General features: G+C 36.5%; 1 protein-coding gene across 1 annotated transcript in view; it reads left to right on the plus strand.

Annotated features, from left to right (window-relative positions):
• The window catches only part of MBOAT1 (membrane bound O-acyltransferase domain containing 1), a 136,061-nt gene that overhangs the window by 82,627 nt on the left and 25,561 nt on the right, over window positions 1-27,873 (plus strand). Inside the window, exons 5-9 of the mRNA XM_027869063.1 lie at window positions 682-737; window positions 5,037-5,091; window positions 14,784-14,967; window positions 17,426-17,618; window positions 26,877-26,980. Of these exons, the coding sequence (XP_027724864.1) occupies window positions 682-737; window positions 5,037-5,091; window positions 14,784-14,967; window positions 17,426-17,618; window positions 26,877-26,980 (592 nt within the window). The remainder of the gene's footprint in view (window positions 1-681; window positions 738-5,036; window positions 5,092-14,783; window positions 14,968-17,425; window positions 17,619-26,876; window positions 26,981-27,873) is intronic.

Here is a 27,873-nt window from a genome sequence, read left to right on the forward strand (position 1 = left end):
AGTTGACTTGTTAGAGGCCGATTACAGTCTGACCCCGGGATTTGTTGGATTCATTTTACTCTCAAGTAGGTCTTGAATTCTCAGTGAACATTTGCTGGTGTCCCAGAGTTACTATCTTTTAAAGAATAATGTTACAGCTTTATCACAGGCTTGTTCTTTTAAAAGGCTAGAAAATGGGAAATTAAAGTGGAGTCAAAAGATGAAATGACCCACAGAAAAGCAAATGAGTTCATTTCGCACATAAATCTTTATTTAAAGATAATCAGAAAAAGAGATGTCACTTTTTTTTTGGCTTTGATGTGTTTTGGTCTCAAGCCAGATCTGGGTATTTCTTTTTTCCTTGTCACTGAATGTCTCTGGTTATGGTTTATCTGTGGCTGTGGAAATTATTATTTTAATATTAATCTTCTGTAATATTTTCATCATTTGTCATCAGAAGATATCCAGGGTAGAGCCAAATGCTCTCTGGAAGTCTTTTAATTGCTGTTTGTGATTGTTATTCTATGATCTTATAGTAAGTATTTGTAAAAGTTACTTGGCATGAGATATAAACACTAATTATTTCAAGTTATAGGGTTCAAAATGATTATTATAATTATTATTGCCTATTATAACTAGAATTAGCTTTCCATCTGTGGCATGCATGGAAGGGCTCACATCTTCTGTATCTTTACTTTGTAGGCCACTGATGATTGTGACCCAGAAGATCACAACCCTGGCGTTCCAAATTCATGATGGTGAGGAAATACTCTCCTCATGGCCATGTTGCCATTAGGCCAGCTTCTCTTTGCATTGTATTGGTGATCAGCAGCCTAGAAAGACCTGTATCTTCATCTTGCTGGTAGTTCTGCAGTTCATAAATTAGCCTTAACTCCTTCAACATCTTGATTCCTGAGACAGTACTTTACATTTGCTGAAATATTTTTGCTGAGAGGAGAGGCTTTCCTCTTTAGCCTGACAAGATCTAAATCTCTCTGGTGACATTCTCTCTCTTCCATTATCAGTGCTATTGAAGAGAAATGGCACCTTCTTTGTGTCACTCCAATCCCAGGAAAGTTGAAAAATAATTGAAAATTAAAACCCATTTGACATTGTTAACTGATGATGTTTATCTAAATTGTTAAACATTTTAGAAAATAATATTTTAGCCTCCTCTACCCCCACTCCCTCAATCATTTGTTAACAAATGACTTTAATGGAAATAGTAAGACGATGTAAAACCTTGGAAGAAGTACTTCTGAGTGCATACAAATGGATACTTTCTTTTTATCACTCTATTCTTTAGGAAAGAGGAGCAGATTCTTATTATTAGGTTCCAACAAATGGATCATAGAGGGTAAATAAGAGGAAACCAAAGGCTATCAAGTCCAAGACCCTCATTTTACAAATTAAAGAAATAAGGCCCAAGGAGAAAAAATGCCCAAGCTCATGGAACTGAGGTCTCCTGATTTGAGCCAGTAGTCTTGCTGTGGTACTGTGGTCTTGCTGTGATACTATGTAGAAAAGTTTCCAAAAATAATAGCTCACATGAATGCAGTACTTAGTAATACACAAAATATTTTCCTCAGAACAAGCCTGTTGACTAGGTAGTTCTAGTATAGTCATGCCCATTTTGTTGACGAGGAAAGTTATTTGAAGCTGGTAGCGGTTAAATGACTTAACTAAAGCTCATACAGCTGGTCAGGCCTTTGCACTCTGAGTTCTTATTAGTATAGCACACTGCCTTTCCAAAAACTTGCTTATGAAGTGCTAGTTACCCCTTGAAAAGCTCTTTTTAATAGTTACACTGATTTGTTAAGTAGTTTTTAACCTGGCAAATTTTCTATTTGAGAAGCTAAGAAGAATGATGATTTCTCATAGCTGCGTTTCTTATTTCTTCTCAAAATATTGGGAACTGATTTAATTTAGTTGTAACCCTTGGTGTTCTTAATCCATGCCTCTGCTCTAGCTGTTTCCTGGATAATTTGGTACCGTGGACTGAAGTACTCAAAACAGCCAGATTCAGAGTGACTTAGTTTACAGTTAACTCCCTTTGGCAGTAGATGTAGCCGTGCTGCCAGTTTCAGTCCTTCTTGTTGCCTAATAAGTATTTGGTGAGTTTAAGCAAAGAATAGGTTTACTCTTAAAGATTTCTCCTTCCAGTTTTTAATCTGGGCATAATGAATTATTTGCACAATTTTCTGTCAAATTTATCATGTTTCATTGCTTATTGCTTATAAGGAATGAAATATTTTTCCCTTTTATGTTCTAGTAAGAGGAAGATACGAATTTGAGAGATTTTTTTTCTGCCCTTCCTTTGGCATTTTTTGAATTACCCTTATGATTGGTGACTATACTGAGGTCAAGTTAATAATACATTTTCTGTAGCGACGGCTCTTGATTTATAGTATATGATAAGGGCTTGCTGTTAGTCTCACAGACTTCAGGCTTCTAAATAAGGAACATGTGCGTATTAAAGACACAATCCAAATGGAGATTTAGTTAATTATTTGTCTGACAAATAGTCGTGTGTTAATGTGTAATGACCCTGAGTTGGGTCAGTTTTTCCTTGCATGGTGGGAGACATATTTCTCCAGTCATAGAGGGGACAAAGCCTCTTCCTGGCCTGCAAACATGTCCTCATCTTATACCAATCAAGCTTCTTTCTGTACCCAGTGCTAAAAGAAGGCTGCCTATTGCAGGCAGCTAGGGCTATTTCTGTATTTACTTCTCTTAGGTATGCATAAAAAATGACCTAGAAAGCACTAGGGGACCATCACACCTGGGAGAGAAGATAATTACAGCTTACATTTATATAGAACCTCAGTTTGTTGTTGTTATTGTTGTTCAGTGGTTTTCAGTCGTGTCTGATTCTCCAGGACCCCATTTTGGTGTATTCATGGCAAAGATACTGCAGTGGTTTGCCATTTCCTTCTTCAACTCATTTTACAGATGAGGAACTGAGGCAAACAGGGTTAAGTGACTTGCCCAGGGTCACACAGCTGCTAAGTGTCTGAGGCTAGATTTGAACTCTTGAAGATGAATCTTCCTGACTTCCAGTCCAGCGCTTTATCCACTGCACCACCTAGCTGACCTTAATTTTTACAAGGTCCTTAATTTAGGTTTGAAAGCTTATTATGTCCGTTTTATAAATGAGGAAACTGATACTCCAAGAGATTAATTGATTTGCCCCAGCACACATTCATCTTAAATTGCAGAGTTGAGACATTATCCTGGGTCTCTTAACTGCGAGGATAGTGATCTTCCCACTGTGCCATCACATGGCTTTCTTTGTACTTCATTGCACAAAATGGGAATAAAATACATGCCTGGAATGTTTCTCTCCTTCTGCAACGAAACAGGAAGTTGTAGATTTTTCTTTTCACTTCTATAGAAACCTCTTGGAAAGCTATCCTCAGTGGGTTATAGGAGTCTGATTCTTCGACCCATTGACTGGAAAATTTATAAAGCCAAAACATACCTCACTTTTTTCAACACCGAATTTGTGAGGATTAAAAAAATCTATTCTTTCTTGATTTCTGTTGGTGATTGGGTATAGGAGTTCATGATCTTTTCTTAATCCCTCCCTTTTCATCCCCTACCCCAGTGCAATGGATAGAAGCCTTGGGGGTCCAGCATCCAAAACTTCAGTGTGTGTGTGTGTGTGTGTGTGTGTGTGTGTGTGTGTGTGTGTGTGTGTGAGAGAGAGAGAGAGACAGAGAGACAGAGAGACAGAGAGACAGAGAGAGAGAGAGAGAGAGAGAGAGAGAATAATAAGGAGAGGAGCTTAATAAATCTGGAATGAGAGCAGGAACATTGAGGAGCAGGATCATAAATCTAGAACTAGAAGGGACACCTTAAAGGTCATCTGATCAACATTCCTCAAGTAGGTTAAATGAGTTACCAGACGTCACACAGGTACTAAGTGAAAGAATCAGAATTCAAACTCAGATCTTTTGTTTAGTTCAAGACTCTCCCCACCAGACTCTATAAGTACTGACTAAAGAAATGGGAGCTGTGCTTTCCTTAGCAATGTGAAGCTGAGGGGACGAGTCCACATAAGGCTTCACTTTTTCTCCACTGAGCATAGCAGAGAAGGTAATGCCCTCAAACACTGACCAATCATCTAAGAGGTAGAACTGACATTTCTTTCTCCCCATGTACTTTCAAGGACAATAATCACAGAGAGTGGGTATATATTAGGGCACAGATTCGTAACACCCAGCCAATAATTGGGAGTAGCTGTTTATAATTGATTATAATTATTATAGCTTTATAGTTATGATGGGTAGGGTACTGGACTTGGAGTCAGGAAGACCTAAGTTCAAGTTCCTTCTTAGACATTTACTAACTACATGACCCTGGGCGAGCCACTGAACCTTTCTTGACCTCAGTTTCCTCATATATGAAATGAAGATAATAGTAGTGCCTACCTGACAGGGTTATTGTTGGGATCAAATCAGATAATGTGTGTAAACTTTAAGCACTATATAAATGTTAGCAATGCTAGTTTTTATTATTAATAATAATTAGGAGAAGGGATATTTTAAATGTCTGAGACAGGTCTTATACTGCTGATGATCTTCAAACTAGCCCAGTTCACTTAATTCTGAGGAAGGTAGAACAATTACATTGCTCTATAGCAATTTATGGCTCAAAGAATTGGGTCAGAGTCATGGATCATGGGGAACTATCACACCAGCAGTGGTAATGGGGTTCCATCATATTTTTGACTCATGTCTGACCAGTTATCCCTATCTGGATTTCATGCTATAAGGTTCAGAGCCAGGGGCTTTCTCTTGTGTATTTTGGTTGGGGGAAACAGAAGTCTCAGCCCTCTGGATTGTTAAAGCAAACTGTGACATGTTCAGATTTCTTAGGTCAGAGAGAGAACTAGTCTGAGAGAGGAAATGTCCCTGAAGTTTGTTAACTAGCATATGCTCTAAAGAGTCAGCCTTCAGCCTCCCATGGTATTATTATAAAAAGAAGCCTTCATCTAAGAAGGCAGACTGTGACAGCTTCAATTATCTCATCTTTATAATATCTTGTCTTTCTAGGATTGGGCCGAAAAACTGAGGACCTCACTCCTGAGCAACTTCGACTTGCTATAAAGTAAGTTTCTTATTCTCCTAAACATTATCAAGTCTCTGATATACATATATACATGTGTGTGTATGTATGTATATGTGTATGTACACCTCATATATATATATATAATATATATACTAGCTGCTATGTGACTGCAACTCTTCTTCCTCATTCACAAAAATAGGCATAATACTCCCTATAGTACCTAGATTACAGTGTTGTTGAGGATGAAATGAGATAATACAGGGTGTCCCGAAAGTCTTAATGCAGTTTTGCACTTTGTTACCTTAAAGCTGTGTATAAGAGGTGGAGGACAGGGATTGTGTGGAACTCCACAGGGCTTAAATATTTGTAGCACCAACTCCCTTACATATGTAAAGTATGTTTTCATATAAATATCATGATTATCACCACCCTCATTATTAATAAATAGTAGCACTTGGAATTCAAGTTCTGGAAACTCATTCTTTGGATAAATGTCATCCAAAGTAGATGCCAGAGACTGTTTGAAAAGGCAAGGCCCTCCTGGGCACAATGGGATGAAGAATTCTATTTGTATGGCCCCATATCTTTTGGGCACTGGACCTCTGCCTGTGAATAGCAGCCACTCTGATGAAATTCAGGAAAGATTTTATTAAGCCCTTTCAGAGTTGGTATGATAGAATGCATTCATAGATCATAAAAGTAGCTGTTGAATCTCTGTGTGTATTTAAGTTAGAAGAGAAGATAAAGCTGGAAAAAAAAGATAAAAGTGGAGTGATGATGACTTGAATTTTTTTTAAAGTGTAACAGCTACTATTCTTAACTTTGAACAAACCATAGGTAGGAATAACTAACAAATAATTCTTATCCACTGCCATTCTTTCACACATTATACAAACTTGTGTTTAGACAAAGGAAGTCGTGTTATTTTATCCAATATATCTGAAAACAGAGAGCAAAAACCTGATTATTTGGGTATTGGTGGCAATATTTAAATGGCTTCAACTGGATCCATTAGATTTGAGCAGTTGTGGACCAACTTTGAAACCATGGATTATCCTCAAGTAAAAAGTTCTCCAGAATTATTAGGAGGCAGGGAGGAAATAAGAGGGTCATTAGATTTAGCACAGAGATCTAATAGAGGAAAATTGTGATTCACATTTGTTGTCCTTGGCCTTTCCTTTGGACAAAACTCAGCTCTTTTCCACTACAGTGCTTATACTCAACACTATAGCCTAGTCAACAGAGTCCTGAACTATAAGGAGCCCTGGATTCTACTTCTACTAACTCCAATAATTAAATGAAACTTTGGGCAAGACATAAAATTCTTCATTTTACTTTCTCTGTCAAATGGTGATAATATGATTAGCTCTTCTCAGACTTATAGGGATATTGCAAAGATGTCTGAAAAATTATTTGAGGAAAACATTTATAGTTCTTTGGGATGAAGGCCTCTATTAGCCTCAAGAGGATAGTTTTTATCATCCTTTCTCTTTTATCTTTACTTTCTGCTGAGGTTTTAAATCTTCCACATATTAGCCTTTGAACTGAACATGCATATTAGCAAAAACAGATTTTGGTTTTAAGAAACAATTTTCCCAAGTCACTAGTACTAGAAATCGCTAGCATTTATGAGGCACTTTTAAGTTTTGCAACGTGTTTTACACACATTAGCTCATTTGATCCTAATGATATCTTGGTGATGCTATTATTATCTCCATTTTACATATGAGGAAACTGAGACTCAGTGGGCTTAAGTGAGTTGCTTAAGGTTATGTAAGTAGTAAGGTAGTATTCAAACTCATGTCTTTCAGACTCTAAGTCTAGCACTCTGTCCAATACATCATGATGTCACATTAATCACTATCCCTATTAATTAAACCCTCAATAATTTTCTCTGCATTGATATTCAACTATAACTGAAAAAAAAAAACTAGCTTCTGTGGCATTTTAAATTGAAAGATCTTGTTGAGCCAAACTGGTTTCATCATTATGATTCTGCCATTTCCATTTGTCTGAATCAAGTCTTATGCCACATATACACAATTACTTCAAACAATTCAAGAAGTATCTTTTGAACTCCTACTATGTGTCAAGAACTGAGATCACAAAATATGGAAAGAGACAAAAGAAATACAAGGAGAGTTTTAAAATTTCTTTGAAAGCACCAGGTAAATACTGAAATATTCAGATTATTTGAAATATATGAAAATTTTTAGCATGCTTTACAAATTTAAAATCTTTTGTTAGCTGAGAAGCATATGGTTCAGGCATAAGAACACTGAACTGAGAGTTAAGAAATCTAAGTTCTAGTCTCAGATTTCTCACTAATTAACCAAGTGACTTTAAAAACATCATTTTTGGAGAGGAGGCAAAGCCAAGATGGCAGAGTAAAGACAGGGATTCGCTTGAGCTCTCACAAGTTCTCCTTCAAACAATGTTAAAACAATACCTCAAAACAAACTCTAGAATGGCAGAACCAACAAAAGGATGGGGTTTAATCATTTTCTAGCCCAAGGCAACTTAGAAGTTTGTAAGGAAAAGTCTGTCTCACCGGCGTGAGAGTGGAGCACAGTCCAGCATAGCCTGTGCCAACATAGGTCATGTCCAGCAAGTCAGCAGTGGGCCGTGGGGGTGACTAAATCAGCAGTGGCTTCCAAAGGTAAGGTGGTTGGACAACTGGTTAGGAGGAGATTACAGAGAATCCTTTGCTGGCACTGGGAACAGGACTCTGTTGCATTACCCATTTGTAGTTCAGAGTCATAATCTCGGGACAAAAAGGAATACCAACAGGAGTAAAGACCCTGAACAATTCCAGGGCAGAAAAGAATACTTGTGGTCACACATAGACCAGAATACAGGCCTGGAGAGCAGTGATCACAACTCTCCTTAGATCATATCACCTTGGAGAATCTGAAAACTCCCAGAACTCTGAAAACAGCAGCCCACAAAAACCCGAAGCTTGGGACAGTGCCCTTTCAACCTTGGGAGCAGAGCCCAACTTTAACATAAAGTTAAAAGTAAAGAAATAGTCTAGGAAAATAAGCAAAGAACAAAAAAAAAAGAAACTGAATGTGGAAAGTTACTATGGTGACAGTGAAAGTAGACACAAAAACTCAGAAGATAATGAAAAGCAGATACATGTAAAGCCTCAATGAAAAATGTAAATTGGTCTCAGGCCTTGGAAGAGCTCAGAAATGGTTTTAAAACTCAAGTAAGAGAGGTAGAGGAAAAATTGGGCGAGAAAGATGCAAGAAAATAATGAAAAAAGAGTCAACAGTCTGGTAAAGGAGACACAAAGAAATACCAAAGAAAATAAAAACCTTAAAAAAACAGGCCAAATAGTAAAAGAGGCACAAAAATCCACTGAAGAGAACTCCTTAAAAAGCATAATTGGCCAAATGGGAAAAGATGTACAAAAATAAGTGGAGGCAATGACTCCATGAGACATCAAGAAACAATAAAATAAAGTAAAAAAAAGTGGTAATCAACAAAACAAGCTGGTATTGGCTAAGAAATAGAGTGGTGGTGGATCAGTAGAATCAATTAGGTACACAATATACGGTAGTAAATAACTATAGTATTCTAACGTTTGATAAATTTAAAGCTTTTGGGACAAGAATTCACTATTTAACAAAATCTGCTGGGAATACTGGAAAGCAGTGTGGCAGAAACTAGGTATATTACAACATCTCACACTACATACCAATGTAAGGTCAAAATGGGCACATGATTTAGATGTAAAGAGTGATACCATAAACAAATTAGGGGAGCATGGACTATTTTACCTGTCAGCTTTATGGAGAAGGGATGAATTAATGACCAAACAATTGATAAGAGAGCATTATGAAATGCACAATGGATAGTTTTGATTACATTAAATTAAAAAGGCTTTGCACAAACAAAACCACTGCAACTTAGATTAGAAGGAAAATGGAAAACTGGGGAAAATTTTTATAGCAAGTGGCTCTGATAAAAGGCCTCATTTCTCAAATAAACAATCAAATTTTAAGAATACAAGTCATTCCCCAATTGATAAATGGTCAAAGGATATGATCAGGCAGTTTTCAGATGATGAAATCAAAGCTATCTATGGTCATATGAAAAAATGCTCTAAATCACTATTGATTAGAGAAATGCAAATTAAAAGAACTCTGATGTACCACCTCACACCTATTAGATTGATTAATATAATAAAAAGGAAAATGATAAATGTTGGAGGGGATGTGGGAGAATTGGAACACAAGTGCACTGTTTTTGGAGTTATAAAACTGATCCAGCCATTCTGGAGAGCATTTGGGAGCTATGACCAAAAGGCTATGAAACTGTGCATACCCTTTGATCCAGCAATACCACTACTAGGTCTGTTTGTGAAAGAGATTTGTAAAATAAAATAAAATAAAATAAAATATAGCAGCTTTTTGTGATAGTAAGGAATTAACAATTGAGGGATGTCCATCAATTGGGGAACTGCTGAACAACTTGTGGTATATGAATGTAATGGAATACTATTATGCTATCAGAAATGATGAGCAGAGGCAGCTAGGTGGCTCAGTGGAAACAGCACCAGCCCTGAAGTCGGGAGGACCTGAGTTCAAATCCGGCCTCAGACCAAACACTTGACACTTACTAGCTGTGTGACCCTGGGCAAGTCACTTAACCCTAATTGCCTAAAGAAAAAAAAAACAAAACAGAAATGATGAGCAGCCGGATTTCAGAAAAACCGAGAAAGACTTACATGAACTGATGCTGAGTGAAGTGAGCAGAACCAAGAGAAATTTGTACACAGTAAAAGCAAAATTCTCTAATGGTCGACTGTGAATGACTTATCTATTCTCAGTAATACAATGATCCAAGACAATTCCTAAGGATTCAAAATGAAAAATGCTATCCACCTGCAGAGAAAGAACTGGTAGAGTCTAAATGCAGATCGAAGCATACTTTTTTTTCTTCTTTCTTTCTTCTTTCTTTGTTTTTCTTTCTTTTGATTTGTGTTTTCTTTTACAACATGACTAACATGGAAATATATTTTGCATGACTGCACATGCATAACCTATATCAAATTGCTTGCCTATTCAATGGGTTGGGGAGGAGAGAATTTGGAACTCAAGATTTAAAAAAAAGAATGTTAAAAATTTTTTACATATAATTGGAAAAAATAAGGTTTCTAATTTAAAAATGAAGTCATTCTTGGCCTCTCATCACCTTTCTATAAAAAAGTGCTAGAGTAGATGAGTTAAGTTTTCTTTCACCTCCATTGACTTTGTGCTTTTGTGTATGATTTGTTTGGACAATAAAATTAACATTGGAATATTAAATTTAAAAGCATTGTGATTTAGACTATAATTTAGACTTATACTTTTTAGACTTAATTTTTATAAATGTTTGAAATTTTCATTTCAAGTCAAAATACTAGTTGCCGACTTGTAAGGAATCTAACATCTCTTAGGTTCTGCCAACTTACACAAAATAAGCACAAACTTGAAGGCAGAAAGAAACAATCAACATCACAGTAAATAAAAAAAGAGAAATACATTATGCTTCATGTTTTCCAGTTTGAAACAGATACAGAAAGGATTCATTTTCAGAAAAGGAAGTGAGTTTTTTTAATTGCCCTAAGGAAGTTTAATCAGTTTTATTTTCAGAGCTATCACTATCAGCAGTCTTTAATGCTTCAGTTTTATTATCATGACTCAGATTGAGACAGGCCTTTCCAGCTGTTCACATCTTAGCTTATTTCTTGATTTGGGGCATTTATTTCCAGCTACAGACCCATTTAAAAAATGACTACAGAAATCGTGGGATCTGAAGCAAGCAAAAAGAGTCCAAGCCTGGCTTATGGAAAGGCCTTGAAATCATGTTGCATCAGAGATACTTGACAGAATCCCAGATCCCATTCTTGGGGAAGAGACATGTGGAAGTGTAGTCTCCCATATTTGATATTGCTTTTCCAACCCCTAATTGTAGGAATACTATTAATTTCTAAGATCTAGTCAAATGTAGTAGTAGAGCTATTCACTTATATTCCAGCCTTTGAATCATGAATTCAGATGATTTGCTGTAGTAATAATTGGTTAACATCAACATTCTTCCTTTTGCTTGATAGTATTTTACTTTATATTCTTTCATACTTAGAAGAACAAACCTGCTTGGTAAGGAGTGCCTATCCAAGTCAATTCAATTCAATAAGCATTTATTAAATATCTATATTGGGCTCAGTCCTGGAGATAGAAGACAAAAATTGAGGCAGCTTTTGTTTTTAAGGAATTTAGGTTTTATGTTTTCTGATTCTGATACAACAATGGCTGAAAAATTGGCTTTATCATTTTTAGTGTGTTGAGGAGTTAAATGCAGAAGTCATACTTATCAAATAGAATAAAACTTTCACATTAAGATTCTCACTTTCACTGTTTCTTAAATAGCACTTTATTTCTCAGTAAAGTCTCTAGGGATATTTGTTATCACTTTGCCCTTTGAGTTTTAATACAGGATTTTTCTGTTTTTGTATTCTTCTTGTTTCCTGAAGATAACATCTACAGAGCGAGTATTGTTTTCATATTTTATTATATTCTTTGCTCTTTTATAGAGTGTCAAGCTTCATATTGTCATTGATGAACTAATTTGGGCTATGGTATGCCCATCCTATTGCAGAAATATGTGGACATTTATCCATTATGATCTTCTGTGTTATTTTAATATTACTTTCATTGTCATTCAGCAAAGTAAAAAATTAAATCTGTCCCTATCTCTCTCTCTTCTGTAGTAATTTATATTATATAGATGGATAGATATGTACAAATTATGTGCTGTACAGTAGTTTTTCCTTTAGGGCTTCTCTAAAAAACTGGTAGAGATATTATCACAAAGTTTAAGATTACCCTCACATATTTTCCTATCTATCTGCAAGTATTATAAACATTGGATTTCAATTATTTTTTTCCTGCCTCAATGTCACTAGCCACTCACATTCTGACTCTAAAGGCAAATTACTCAGACAACATACTGGGCAAGCAGTATGATGATCTGAATGATTTTGATTCAATTTGATTCAATTCAGTAAGTATTTAGAAACTTCATGTCATCAGGCATTTTTTATCATTTTCAATGGCATTCCAGAAGAATATCTTTCTCAGAAGCAACTGGATACATTTCTTCTTAATCTTCAGGCTCAAACTCACTTACAATGAAGCCATTGAGAACGGCTTGCCCAAAGTTGCCTGCCCAAAGTCTTTCACTGCTTGGTTACCTGTAGAAGTTGACTGGGCAACTCTTTGTGATGATGCTGGTGTGGCTGACACCATCAACAGAACAAGAATTTTGGGATCAAGAATGCTACAGAGAGTTAGCTGTGCTTTTTTCTTTGTAGTACCTCACTTTCATGAAGGATTTTCAAATGTCTACAGGATGCCTCCTACATGTAAGAATGCGTTTGGAACTTCATATTTTGTTTGACAGAATTAGCAGATCATATTTTATTTTTTCTCTCAGAATAACTTGCTATGTAGAAATGCTTCCATGTGTTAGAAGCAGGCTTGTTACTTCCCTCAGAGGAAAAAAGGAAAAGGCAGGAAAAGGAAAGATAAATGTTGAGTGATTAGCTTGCATGTAAACAGTGAGCTGTACCATGTAGGAATGTGGCAGTGGTCTCCCTCAGTAAACAGCTTTGGCAAGCCCATAGACTTCATTTCTTTTAGCTTAAAAACATATTTATTATGTGCCCACTATATGCTAAATGTTGTGCCAGGTGCAGTGGGGGGTACCAAGGTTGGATAGCTGATTTGCTGCAAAATATTGGATTTCTAGGAAAACAGCTATGATTTACATAGGTTATAAAAGTAATTTCTCCACTAACATCTTACTCTGAAGCCTTATCATCTCACAGAGGTTATCGGGGTTCTTGAAGGCTCTACCTGAGAAAGGATTGCAAGTTCTTATAAGTCCTATAGCAAGTTGGAAACTACCTATTATGAGAGGAAAAGTCTACTTCAATGTAAGAGTCACAGGGAGAGAAATTGTTGGCCCGTAGTACCAACTTTGCATCAATTATTAAAACATAAAGGGACTGTTATTTTGCATTGGTGGAGGGAATACTGACATGGATAAAATCAATTTTTTTAGAGTATTCAAGTAGGAAAATAAGTTATTACAGCTAAAGTATAGATTATTATTCTGAATTGGAATAAATTTTAACTACAGTGCTAATGGTATGATGAAAATGGCATTTTGGGAAGAATAATCTTAACAATTGCATACAGGATGGATGGGGGACGAGAAACTGTAGGTAAGCATATGTATGAAGAACACATGTTCCTTACTCATCATCTCCAGCAAGTTTCGTCATGGATGGAGGAAGGACCAGAAGATGTGAAGATCCTTAGTTTCAGCAACTTCTGTAGAATGCTAATTGATAAGGAGATATCCATAAAGATTAGGACAAGAATGTTTAACTCCATGCTGTTGCTTTGAATGATCTACACATTAATCCATAAAAACAAAACATGAAGAACAAAATTATTCAATCACCCAGAGTTTAGTGGAAGGAGCGATGCATGAAATCCCCTTGCAGGCTTAAATGACAAATGGGGAACTCTGATGGTCAGGGATGACATAAGCAGTCTGTTATAGCAAAAGACCTGTGGCAAGAGTGAGTCTTGTAGTATAACAGATATGCTTAACTGCCCATAAGTCCATGAGTGGCCAGTTGACAAGATGAGAACTTAAGGGCACAAATTAATGGTCTGGCTAATTGAATAAGGTTGAAAGCAGCAATAAAATCCATGTAAGTAATGGCAAATTCAAAAATAGATTATAAAAATCAGCATATGAAGTGTTTGAGGCTCTGGATTAGGATGGTGAAATCAACAAATGCTTTGCCATGGAATAATTAAACGTACAACTCTGATGGAGTCAAGGTTGGTGGTAGAGAAGGCAGAGGCAATGTACCTCGATACAGCAACGTGTCTTACTTCCTTACCTCTGTGTTCTCTCTCTCTCTCTCTCTCTCTGTCTTTCTCTTCTTTAGTAAGGAGTACCTATGTTCACTCTTTACATCTTTTAAGGTAGGGGTCAATTAAAAGGGTTGAGGACATAGAAAAAGGTTATGTACTCCTGCCTTAGGAGTAGCATTAAGTAGTATTTGAGATTCAAATTCCAGAAGCACATTTTTTAGTCGAATGGCTTTCAGAGCAGGTGCCAGAGGCTATTCTTGGAGGTGGCACTAATGGTCTTCTTATCTGGGAGTTGCCTTTCTCGGTATCAGAGGATGAAGAATTTCATCTTTTATACTCCTATATTCTCCAGGACAGTTGGACTTCTTCCTAGTTGTACCTGAGAATACCCCAGCTGACATTCATTGTTATGCTAATGAAACATGCTAATGATTAGGAAAATGTTTAACTAAAATTTCTGGTTGAAGAAAAGTCACTCTGAGTTACTTGGATAATTTTCAGAGAAACAGAACAAAGCAAAGTGTTTGTATCCATTAAAAATGTAAGCTTCTAGACTGGGACTGTTTTTGTCTCTGTAGCCCCAACACTTAGCACAATGCTGATGGTTAGTAAGTGCTTAATAAATACTTGTTGAAATGTTTATTGAGTAACCATCTGTAAGATAAAGAACTATATAATCTAGGACACCCACCAGCATCTTTGTTTACATTTTGGCCATTTGCAACTGTAGACAAAGAAATGGTGAACTTCTATCTTTTGACACTACCCTTTTGCTTGTGTTTGCAGAATCAGACCCTCTTTCTTGGAATATATAAGCTACCTTCTCAACTTCCTGAGTGTCATAGCTGGGCCCTGTAGTAGTTACAAGGACTATGTAGCTTTTATTGAGGGGAGGCACGTACACATGAAGTTGCTGGAAATGAACTGGAAGCAAAAAGGTTACAGCCGTCTTCCTAATCCTTCACCAACTGTAAGTCGTTCAATGCCATTTTTTTTTTTTTTTTTTGCAAAGGTCTGGAGAACAGTGTTTTGCTATGTCAGGGCTGAGTCCCACTAATAACTGTCTTCCATAAGGAGCTGAGCAAGACAGATCTACTGGGATGTTTGGCATTGTCTCTGTGTGAAAATACTGCCATTCCTGCTGGTCTTTTTGCTGGTGGGAAAAAAAGCTGGCAGAAGTTCTCTGTGTCAGACCAACATATGTTTGTTTTACAGAGCAGCTCATTGGCTGGGAGGCTGGTTAATCAATCAATCAACAAGTATTTATTGTTAGCTGCAATAGCATTTTCTCTGGTACCCAGCTGGTGTGCCAATGCTCTGTTAACAATTGGAACATTCTGGGGGTTTGATCATTATGAATTGGAATTTGAGCACAGCCAAAGTGTATGTCACAAAGAAAATGAGTAAAATCAGTATGTTTTGCACTTCAAAGACTATTCTTGCTATAGTGATAACTAGTCATAAATAAGCTTGCCAGAGAATCTGTTATGGACTCAGGAAGAAAGTTTACGATGACTTTTTTTAGAACCATCTCTAAAATTTAAACATTTGTGTCATGCACTTACGTCTAAGACGTACTTCCATCTAAGCTAGATTTGTTGGAAATAAATTTCCTATAATTTTAGATGGAAAAATAATTGTAGTAATGGGGAGCCTCCACTAAAGTGCTTCACCAATGGTTCATTGGGGTGTGGAGGTGACCCTAAACTCTCAAATGCTGTATTAGTAGACTACAAGCTACTTCTTATAGCAACTTCTACCAACCTGGAAGGGTTGTAATATGTTTGCAGTAAGGTTTGCGGAGTGATAATGTAATGACTGAGGATAAAGCTTAGTAAGTTTGGGGGTGGGGGTGGAACTCAGTACCAGATTTGCTGCAGAGCCACAATTTTTTTCTAGACATATTAATTCTCAATATCATAGAGGGATTGTGATCTGCCTTAGGGAAGGGAGTACCCACAAGAAAGAAATAATCATTTTGAAATGCTGAAATATTGGGAAAATGGAAACGAGTTAAAAAATGGAGGAAAAGAGGCAAGTTAAATCAATTGGCCTAAAAAAGTCCAATTGAAAGTCTATGCAAGGGGCAGCTAGGTGACTCAGTGGATAGAGCACTGGCCCTGGAGTCATGAGTTCAAATCTGGCCTCAGACATTTACTCACTTACTAGCAGTGTGACCTTGGGCAAGTCACTTAAACCTAACTGCCTCCAAAGAAAGAAAGAAAATCTATGCAAAAGTATGAGCATAGTATTTGGAACTTAAGTGAATTATTAATCATGAGATAGTGTGGCATGGTGGATAGAGAGCCTTTCTTGGAGTCAGAAAAACTTGTTTTCAAGGTCTGCCTTTGTCACATATTAGCTGTCTGACTCTGATCAAGTCACTTAACCTCTCAGTGGCCCAAGTAACTCTAAGACTCTTGCAGAGAAAATACTTATCTGCAATGGTAGAGAAGAGAATTTCTTCTTTGGGAGGAAATGCTAATGAAATCATCAAAGGTCTGATCCAAATATTAGTTGTATAAAAATTCTTAGGTAGAATGTGTGTGCTAAATCTGATTAAGGCATCTTTGCCCTAATTTAGCATCCCAGATAATAAGTATCAGATTAAAAAAAAAAGTTTGAGTGAGTATTGTGTGAGATGAGTGAGTATATTAGTCTGATTTGTCTGAGTAGCTCGGTCTTTCAGTATATTCATAACGATGATGATAAAATTTATGCAAAATGCTCATTTTTATAATTTTTGAATTTGGAGTTTAGTTACTTTGGCAAAACCACACTTAGTTGGGAAAGTTGAAAGAATCATTTGGTTGAAAGCAACTTTGAGAAACTATCTTATGTCATGTGTCTTTGGGTTAAGCCATTTTTGGCAATACTTTATTTTTTTAATTCTCCATAATCTTCTTTTGGAACCTGTTCTAATATTGGGTCACTTCACTAAAATTTGATTAGAATTCAGTTTCTGGCTAAATTTGTTTGCATGACAAGTGAAATTCATTTCTTCTCTAGAGAAGGAAAAGATCCGGTTATTTCTTCCCTGAAAAATAGTTTCAACATGAAAAAAAAATTCACCTTCACCTCCAATCTATTTTGTTCTTTGGGTGATGCTTTTTTCAATTTTTGCTTATAGTAGAAGTTGATAGTTCAAGTTTGTTCTTCCATTATGAGTTACAACTAATTCCCAATGCCAAAGATAAATTCCCTATAAAAAATACAAATAGGTCACCCAATATCAGGGAGATTCAAGGTAATTTAGATGCTGGTTTATGCTATTTTTTCTACCACGTTATTTCTGTCATTTCTACCAAATAATGTGAAATAATTTATGGTTATTACATTTTTTCTTAACTTTACAGATGCCTTGGAAATATTCTTTTTCTTATTGTTTATTGTTATTTATAGCTTCATTGATATTTATTTCTTTTCAGGGAGCAGTGATATACAAATTATGTATCACCCTGGTGTCTCTCCTCTTTTTTTTGACTCTTACGAAGGCCTATCCTGTCACTTTCTTGGTTGATGACTGGTTTGTCAATCAAGCATCTTTTTTGTCAAGACTTTGCTACTTATATATTGTTATGCAAGCATCAAAGCCAAAGTATTACTTTGCATGGACGTTAGGTAAGTTGATGGAATTGTTCAAAATTGAATACCAAAAAACCTAGAGTAGAATTTGTGAGTGGCTTAGGGCAAAGTTGTGGTATACTCAATAGAAAATATTGATAACATAATGGAAAGCTGTTGAGCCAACTCACTATTCTTTTTGCTTTCCAGTTTTGGAAGGCTCATAGCAGAACTACTTGTTTTTTTTTCCCCCTAAACCAACTTAAAATCAGTGGCAAAAGGTAAAATGATCTCGGCTGTTGTTTAAACCTGATGTCAATAACAAATGTCAAAAGTTGGAAGCCTTTATATCTACCAATTAAGCTTGGTCCTTAAGTGCACTGGAAAATTTGCCTTTCTCCCACTTCTCCACCCCATTTATATGTACATTAATTTAGACACTTTAATAAAGAAATTATATTATCATGTTCCTAATTTAGGCTAAACATTTAAACTTCAAAGCTCTCAGAAGCTCTCATTTTTTTTTCAACTTCACACACCAAGAAGAAAATGCTTTTGTTTCCTCTATCCCTGTTTCTTCCTCTATCTGTCTCTCGTTCTCTCTCACTTTTAAGGTAGAAAACAGCTTTATCCCAAGTTTAATCAAACTTTTCTATTTTTAAGTGGAGGAACTTAGTCAATTTTAAGTTTTCATCTTTGCCATTTTAACTATTTGAGGCTTAAGGATAATATGTAGGGCCTTGCAAGAGTGGGAAAAAAAATACCACCTGTACTCACTAGAACAGAATAGGCTTCTGATAAGTATATATAATTTTCCTATATTGCTGCCCTTCCGGAAAGTGGGTTACCATCTTAGTTGAAAGAAGCATGAAGACTAATGATAATAGTGGATGCATATGCCATGGAATGAGGTCAGCTTAGCGTAGAACTATGGGCATGACAGCCTATTATATACCTTATTTATCTCATTCTTTCAATTTTTTTTCCAATCATTTTATCCAAATATAAGTCTATGGTTAACAAATTCTTTCCTTTTATTTTTTAAAGGGCCAGAGCCAAATTGACCAACCTATGGAAGTATCTGTATAGTATGCGTTTCTCAGAATGGCTAACAATTTTTTTAAAACAAGATTGATGCCTTTGGGCATATGGCAGAATTTACTTTGGATCTCATTTACTTCCATGTTTTTGCTTGTGTTCTGACAATCAGCTTAATCTTTCTATAAACTTTTCCTTTCCTCTGATGTCATCTACAGCAGTGACCTTAAAGAATTTGATACTTTAAAATGATACTTGCTCTATTAAGTCAGACATATTTCTTTATTTTATTTTTAAAATTTATTTATTTTTAGTTTTCAACATTCACTTCCACATGATTTTGAGTTCCAAATTTTCTCCCCACAAGTCAGACATATTTCTACTCAGTGGAATATTTAATGTTATTATTTTGCACTGGTTATTTGCTATAGCAGGAGTTCTTAACCTGAGGCCCATAAGCCCTGTGGATAGCTTTCAGGTGGGTCTATGAATTTGAAAAGAAAAAAAAAATTACATCTTTTCTTTCTACTCACCTCTATCTGAAATTGAGCATTTCCTTCAAATTTGAATGCAAGGAACAAAACCATTTTTCTGAGAAGGAGTCTGTAGACTTCAGTATATTAGCAAAGGGATCCATGATACAAAATCATTTAAGAACCTCTGTTCTGAAGGGTTTGTCAACTACGAAAAAAATAAATTACCGAAGAGCCCACGGCGATTATAGCAAAAAGTTTTACACCACCTGTCAGCTCTGAAAAATAAAATACCAAAGAGCTCACAGAGGTCATAGGTCTTCTTTATTCCATTGGAAGAAGGAAACTAGACACCATGTGCTTGGGCCTGGTCTGGGACTGAGGAGACTCAAGGCAGCATGTATGGCTAAACCTTGATACATATAGAGGTAGTAAGAGAAAGAATCAAGCAGGAGATGTAACAGCAGCAATGAGATGTAACAGCAACAATGTGGCAGGTCTGCCTAGTGACAAAAAGTCTATTCACAGCAGGGCTTTATGACAGGAATGTGATTCCTGAAGGTGCTTGCCTACCAAGTTCAGGGGCCACCTGGAGCTGGTTTGAGCCAAATTCTGTGATTTAGCTGTAGCAGAGTTCATCCAGAGGATGAGTGCAAAGAACTGTAGTTATGCCAAGCTCAGGGCACAGCTTACTTTCTGGGCCTTAGCTCTGGAAAACAAGGTGTTTCCTAATAATAAGAAAAGAAAGCAGTGGTCTTGGTGTGGGGTCATGACATGTTGGACCTACGTGGTAGAGGGGATCTCGATTTTGTGAAGACTTGTTCTCCCTCTCCTTTCTATTCTATGCCATCCAGTTTGTATTCTAGGATTTGATTGGATTGACTTCTAATTTTGGTTTTCCATGGTGTCACAGAGTTCTGAAATACTCTGAAGACTGACAGTCAGTTCTTCATAGATCCAGACCTAATGAGGTAGTTTGGGAACTTTGCCAGGAAGGTACAGGCTCCTGGTGAGGATATTTCTGGAATTATTTTGCTGTTGGTCACTTAGAATAAGACTAATATATGGTGGCTTGGTCAAATTTGTGTTTGTTTTGTAGACTAACATCTCATTAATATGGACCCCATTTGTTATTTTAGACCAGGATCAAGATAAGGTTATCTTTACGTTATATATCAGAAAATAGTTTGCTAAGCAACTGGGAAGAAATAAAGATTATTTTTTTGGGGGAGGAATGAATATATAGATAATTATAGAAAAAATTTTATTTCAATCTCTTGAAATCATCCATTTACTTACCATTGACTTTCTAATTAGGCATAACTTTAATTTAATCCTTAAAGCTAGTCTCCTACAGAATTTCTACTAGAGAATCCTTTGTCAGCCTGGTTCTAGTTACTGAATGTACTTGAAATAATAACCTTTTATTACTTTGAAAATATTCTCTGCTTAACATGGCAGCCCCATCAATTAATTCTAATTAGTGAGGTTTTACTCACTAAGTTACTCACTTTTAATAATAATTTACTCACTTTTTAGTGAGATTAATGTGAAGATAAACTTATGTTAATATTATCACAAATCCAAAAAAGTTGCTACCAACTTGAGGAAATTTTATTTTATTAATCACTTGTCTGTGTTATACAAAATAAAATTAGAACTGTTCTTTTTTCAGGGAACTTAGAATCTCAGTCTGAAATAAAGAAAGAGAAAATATAAACATAATCTTGGCACAGTGATAGATACCAAAATTACCTAAAGTTCGGTAGTTCTGATGACCCATAATAACTTAGGAACTTAGTAAATCTGGTTTCTCATCCCTTTCATCTTATTATCCTAAATTTGACTATGTAATACTTTTGACTCACCTCATTCTGTTCAAAACTAACTTTGCTACCTCCTTAGACTTTTCTTTGTGTTTTCCCTTCCACCTCCTTTTAATAACTGAAGCCTGATTTCTTCCCAGGGAATTGCATCCCTTGCAAACTTCTCTCAGAGATACCATTCTTTGTGCCATTCCTCTTCAATGATAGGTATATAAGGCTGGCATGTTCTTTGCTTCTGATTGCAATTTCTGGACCATTGTTCTGTAACAGTTATTGAACTCAATAACCTTTTCCTCTTCTAGGGTTCTTGCTATATAATTATACCATAGTTTCCCTATCCTTGTCACCCACTGAACTCCAGGGTCCATAGTGACTTTGCCATCTGACTGAAATTTTCCTTTCAACCTCACGTCTTATGCGTTGGCCTTCATGACTTCATTTTATATGATGATGACCTTTCTAACACTCTAAACTCTCAATTGCTTGATTTCAGCAACCTCTCTCTACTCAGTTTTAGCAATTGGATGTCACAGCCACTCATGAGATCGTACCACTGCTCAGTTCTGATTTTTTTTTTTTTGCTGTTCTTCTGCCTCTCCATTACCTTTGCTCCCAGTGAATTTTTTTTATTGTGATTCATAGTACTTTGATACCTCCTTACTTTGATACTTTATTACCCCTGTTTTGACTATGTTTGTTTCTGTCTGTTAGTTATCTTAATAGCTTATCACTACCCTAGAATACAGTGTCCCCTTGACATTACATCATTTCCCATCTTGTTAATTTTAAACCCTGTATAATTTTCACCATGCAATTTCTTTGCTTCTGGTTCCAGACTCCTAAGTATTGTTGGAGAGAGTCACAAAATTTTGCTTCTTGGGATTATCATAAATTCATGATGTCTTACTTCAGTCTCCTCCCAATAATTTTATTCACTAATTTTATTCATGTCTCCCTGTTATATTTAGAACAATGACTTGCAAAACTTTTCTGCTGTCCTCAAGCCCCCAAGTCTATCCCTATATCAGTAAATAACATCGTCTACTCTACTGAGAATTCTGAGAATTTGATCCATCAATCCTCCTTTATTTCTTAAAACTTCTCTATTACACACTGTCCACTTTTCCTTCAGTCCAGAGGAAGTGTTGACTCTCTCTTTGGCTGTTCTCCTCCTCCCCCCACCCCCTCAGCAACAAACCCATACATGCACGTACATTACCTTCCATACTATTAATATCATTCTGCATTCTCTGAAATCTTGTTCTATTAATTATCTGTTTCTTTTTCTTGTTTGTATTTTCAATGTTTATCTCCCCACCAGCTTCTCTTCAGCATGGCTGTCAGAGAAGGATAGTTTCTCTGTTCCTATATCAATGTCAATGTAGCAAGAGGTCTCCAGGGATATGCTACAGTCATCCATGCTTGGACCTGTGTTGTTTAGCATTTTACCAATGACCTGGATAAAAGCATAGATAGTAAACTCAGCATACTTATCAGCCTAAATTTGACAGATGGCATAAAGGTGAGGGGGATAACTAGTACCTACTCATGTTCTAAAAGTATCTTGAAAGCTTAGAACATTGAAGTGAATCTAACAACATGAATTTCAGTAGGGATACGTATAAGGTGTTGTACTTGGGTGTGAAAGTCACCTTCACAAAGTATAATGTGGGGGAGGCACAGTTATTCTGCAGTTATTCTGAAAAAGATCTGGGGGTATTAGTGGACTGAAAATTTAATTTGAGTTAGTGATGTGATGAGATAGCTAAGAAAACAAATGCAAACTTGGTACCCATGAAGAGAGGCACAGAAAAGAGTAGAGAGGTGATTGTCCCATAGGACTTTGACCTTATCAGACCTCATATGGAGTACTGAATTCAGTTCTGTGCACTGTGGTTTAAAGGACATTGACAAATTAGAGATGAAGGGCCTTTGGTCTATGACATAAAAAAATCAGTTGAAACAAATGCACATATTTAGCCTGGAGAAAAGAAGACTTAGTGGGGGCATGGTAGCTATCTTCAAGTATTTGAAGGGCTGTTAGGTGAAGAATGGAATAGTTTTGTTCTGATTAACCCGAGAGAGGCGAGGAGTTGCAGAGAAGCCAATTTAGTCTTGATGTCAGAAAAAACTTTCTAATGATTAGAACTCCCCAAAAGTGAAGTGGGCTGCCTTAAAGTGTTCCCACATTGGAGGACTTCATACCTGTCAGGTATATTATGGTGGGAATTCCTTTTGTGTATGAGTTAGACTAGATGGTTGACTGAGATACCAGCACTCAAAATCTATTATTCTTTTGCCTACAAACATGATCAAATCTCTCCTGTCTCTCCAAATCATTGACTACTAGATTTGCATCTCCATGTTGACCACTCATTAGAGACCTTGACTTGTATTTTCAAATGCCTGCTGTATATCCCTACCTGGCAGAAGTGCTCTTTGGTGACTTGAACATGTATCAAAAGTAACTCCTTATCTTTTCCCCCAAACCCTCCTCCTCCTTCTTTGACTTTCCTGATGTGATAATGATACTACCATTCTCCCAGTCAACAATGCTTGAAAAACCTTCATTACCTCATCACTAATTTATTCCTCTGATTTCCCAATCCAATCAGTTGGCAAATTCTTTTGTTTTTGCCTCCATGATATCTCTAATATTCTTTTCCATTTCCTCTACTTAAAGTCCCCCAAGGTGGGAAAACCCATTTCCCCCTAAGGTTGTCCACTTCACTTTTGGAGAGTTCTGATCATTAGAAACTTTTTTTCTGACACTAAGACTAAATCTGCTTCTCTGCAACCCTATCTACTGTTTCTAGTTCTCTTTTCTGGAGTTAATCAGAACAAAACCATTCCATTACTACCATTGTACTCTAGACGTTTCTTCTGGTCTACTGCAATAACCTCCTAACTTGCCTTCTCTTACAGTCTTTTCCCCCTACAAACAATTCTACACATCACTGCAAGATTAATTTTCCTAATGCAATTTGATTATATTGATTCCCTGCTCAGAAACCTCAAACTCTCTATAGCCTACTAAATCAATCCCAACTGCATTTACCCTGGCTGTTCCTCTCATACAGTGCTCCATCTCTAGCATTTACACCAGCTGTTCCCCATACCTGGAGTTCCTTGCCTCCAATTCCTAGCTTCTCTGGCTTCAAGACAGCTCAAGCCCCACTTCCGGAATGAAGTTTTTCCTGGTCCCAGTACCCAGTGCTAGCACCTCCCCATTGAGATTCCTCCCATTTACCATTGTGTGTATATCACATATATACATGATATGCATGATCTATGCATTTTATCTGCTCCGCTCACATTCTGAGGGAGCAGATAAAATGCATAGATCATATGCATAGCAGGGACTATGTTTTTGCTTTACTTTATATCCCCAGAGCTTAATACAGTCTCTGGCACCTAGTCAATCCTTAACAAATCCTTGTTGATTGACTAAATGACTGACTTACCCTTTGTAGACCTTTTACATTCTAACTTTTATCTTAGTCTTATCAGATAATGTCAATAAAGCTTTTAGCATAGTACCTGGCAATAAAGGTGCTTAATAAATTCTTGCTTCCATTGCCTTCCTTCCCTTCTTCTCTCAGCCTGTTCCCCTTCTTGTTATGCTCTAGTTAAATTGGTTTATTCATCATTCCCTTTTGAAATGAAATATTGAGATATGTATGTGCCTCATAGCTAGTCAGCCTCTGTGTTGCATTTCTTTAGCAAGAAGACAATTAGGTGGTGTAGCAGAGAGAGCCCAGAGCCTAGAGTCAGGAAGACGTGGTTTTAAATCCAGCCTCAGACACTTATTAGTTTTGTGACCTTGAGCAAGTTACTCGATCTGTGTCTGTTTCCTGTACTGTAAAATGGGGATTATAATTTAGCATCTACCTTCCAGGTTGTTGTGAGGATCAAATAACAGAGTATTTATAAAGGCTGGAACACAGTAGACACTTCACGAATCCTTGTTTCCTTTCTTCCTTCTTTCTATTCATCCCCTTCTCTAATTCTTCCTGAATATAGTAGATGAGGAATTATCATCTTGGTTAAAGCATTGATCCTTCAGGACTCTGCTTTTACTTTAGGTAGCTACTAACAGGTAATTAGTGATGCCTCCTTATGGCTGCATATGCACAGTAGACTTTTTTTGTGGCAAGGAAAACAGAGCGATCTACCATCCAGCACTGTTCAAAAAACAATTATTTAGATTTAGAACAATGGGACAGAAATTAGTTCAGGTCACCTTTGAGATATATCAAATCACCTATAATAAATTCACCTTTTAGATATATCAAATCACCTATAATAAATGAAAATAAAATAAAAAAAATTCTAAGTTCAAAGACTTTGCCATGTAGTTTAAGCTACAATAAAGTTCACTTTTCAACTGTTTGATCTGGTTACTCTGCTCCTACTGTTTTCACAGCTTTGGCTTGGTGTGTCCCAGTTTATTATCCTGTCAAGGACTTAACAATACAATTGTTATAAACCATATTAATAATAACTTGATACTTCTGAAGGGTACCTATGGTCTCTGAAATTTACCTGGCCTAATTGATGGAAAGTTTTAGATGGAAGAGATCTTTGGGAGGAGGTGGGACAACCTCTTCATTTCACAAATGAGGAAACTGAAGCCCAGATTTTTTTTTTTTAATTTTACAGGGCAACTAACTCCTGTTTCATTCTTAGAGTACAGTTCTTTCTTTTTCTTTCCTATCTTTTTCACTTCTACTAAGGGCTGCAAGGGTTCTTCGTTTCAAGCTGTTCCCAGTTCTGTGAGGCCTGTTCTCAATAAATGATACGATATGACTCAATCATAATTTTGTAACTTCACCTGTGTAAACAGACCATTTCCCAGTAAAATGAAATACTGTCTAAAAGAATTAAATCATTAGATACTACAAATGCATTTATACATAAAAAGATTGATGTTTTCACAGTAAGGTGATCAATCAATATTCATTAAATTAGATTGATCTCCTTGGAGCTTTACCAACCTTTTGGGTCTTAGCATGTTGTGGGGCATCTCTTGGGACACTTCAAAAAGAAACCAAGGATTATAAATCCTTCAAGGAACATGCTAGCTTCAAAAGTCAGAGACGTCAATTTGATGTGTCATTACTGATTTTTTTTGCCATTCTTCTTCTAGTATTTGCAGGAAGGAATGCAGCTATCCATCAATATAATGTAAATCAGATTTCTTGGATGGCTTTAAATATATCTTCACCTAAAAATTAGCTTGAACATTCATTAATTCATTCAACAAACATTTATTAAACATCTACTATGTGTAATGCTCCATAGTAAGGCACTGACCATGAAGTATGAGAGTGTTGTTTCTAAGTTCTCTTCAAGTCTCAGGATTGAATGATTCCATGATTTTTTAAAAGATAAAGTCTCAAAATAATTAACTTGAAAGTAAATGGAATGTTAAAATTAATTGTGTAGAGGCTGGTAGACATTCTGTGATGTAAAATGTTATGAATAAATTTGGCTTCACAATTAATAATATATATTATGTGAAGTAACTGAGTAGAAATTAAATAATCATTTTTGTGGGAAAATTCCACATAGTTTTTTTAAATCATGTGTTTATATATATTTGAAGTAAACAGAAATGGAAATAGTAGCTTTAAGGTGATGATTATTGATATCAATATGAAGGCTTACTGACATAATTAAAGTTCTTCCATAACTGAATTAGTAACATTTTTAGATTGTAAAATTTTAAAATATTTGTAAATCTAACCTCTTTCACAATTTATGACACAAGAATTCTTTTTTGTTTTTGTGTAGCTATCTGTACACAAAAGTATCAGCAATCTTTTGATTTCGATATCTATTTTAGCTTAGCCAGAATAATATCTGAATAATAACATCAGAATAATGTTTTTCAATAGCTGATTTTGCTTTTATTTCCATTTTGATTCTAATTTCCTTTCCCCTCCATTAAAAACCCCAACAATGTACCATCACAGCTGATGCGATCAACAATGCAGCTGGCTACGGGTTCAGTGGAGTTGATAAGAATGGGAATTTCTGTTGGAATCTGCTTTCTAACCTAAACATCTGGAAGATTGAGGTAACTCTAGGCATTTGAACTTTTCCTTTATAGGAGATAAGTCAAAAGGTTTGTTCTGTATGTGATTTTTCTCAGAAGCTCACAATTAGAATTTCAGAGGGAATATTAATTTTATCATAATGATAACATTACCTGAGAAGTAGTGACTCTGTACTTGTTATCAATGTTAAGATTTTTTTTGTCCTCGTTTTAAGAACAGTGACTTCTTGGTAGTGACAATGGCTCAAGTGCAAATGACAAAGCCATATGGCAGACTACAGGAGAGTTATTCATTTTTTTTTTGCAAACATCCCTTTTCTGTTTGCTCAGAAATCCAGAAGTCATTGCTTTATGTGAAAATGAAGAGTTATAGGGGTTTTGGGGTGCTGAACTCCAAGATCGCGGCACCGAGTCTGCTTGAATGAATTCAACCCAAATCTTCTTCCAGCCAGAGAAAAAGTTTATTAAAGATAAAGCATATAGGCTAGACTCCTAAGGAACCCAAACAATCTAAATGGGGGCTAGGGTGGCTAGGCCAGGTGATGCTCGTAAGGACGAGCATGAGGCAGTCTCAGCCTTTTGGGCGTGAGGAAAGCTCAGCATCAGAATGGGGGCTGGAGGCTAAGGTGACCAGGTGACTCCCGTAAGGACAAGCGGGCTTGAGAAAACCTCAGCCTCTGGGCTTGAGAGATTCTCAGCATCTGAATGGGGGCAAAGGTGAATCTTAAGGACAGAAAGACTGTGGGAGGGATCTAGGAGAGGCCAAGTAGTTTGGAGTGACTGGAGGGAGGGGTCTAAGGAGATCTGGATAGGAGTGGCTAGTAACCTGGGGTGAACAGAACTCCTGGGTCCTGGACCTCATGGCGACTAGCTAGGATTAAGGGTGGGAAATGGCCAAAGGCCATAGGAAGGTA

Source organism: Vombatus ursinus, unplaced genomic scaffold, assembly GCF_900497805.2.
Source record: "Vombatus ursinus unplaced genomic scaffold, bare-nosed wombat genome assembly UNPS02000577.1, whole genome shotgun sequence".
In the NCBI taxonomy this organism is placed as follows: domain Eukaryota; kingdom Metazoa; phylum Chordata; class Mammalia; order Diprotodontia; family Vombatidae; genus Vombatus; species Vombatus ursinus.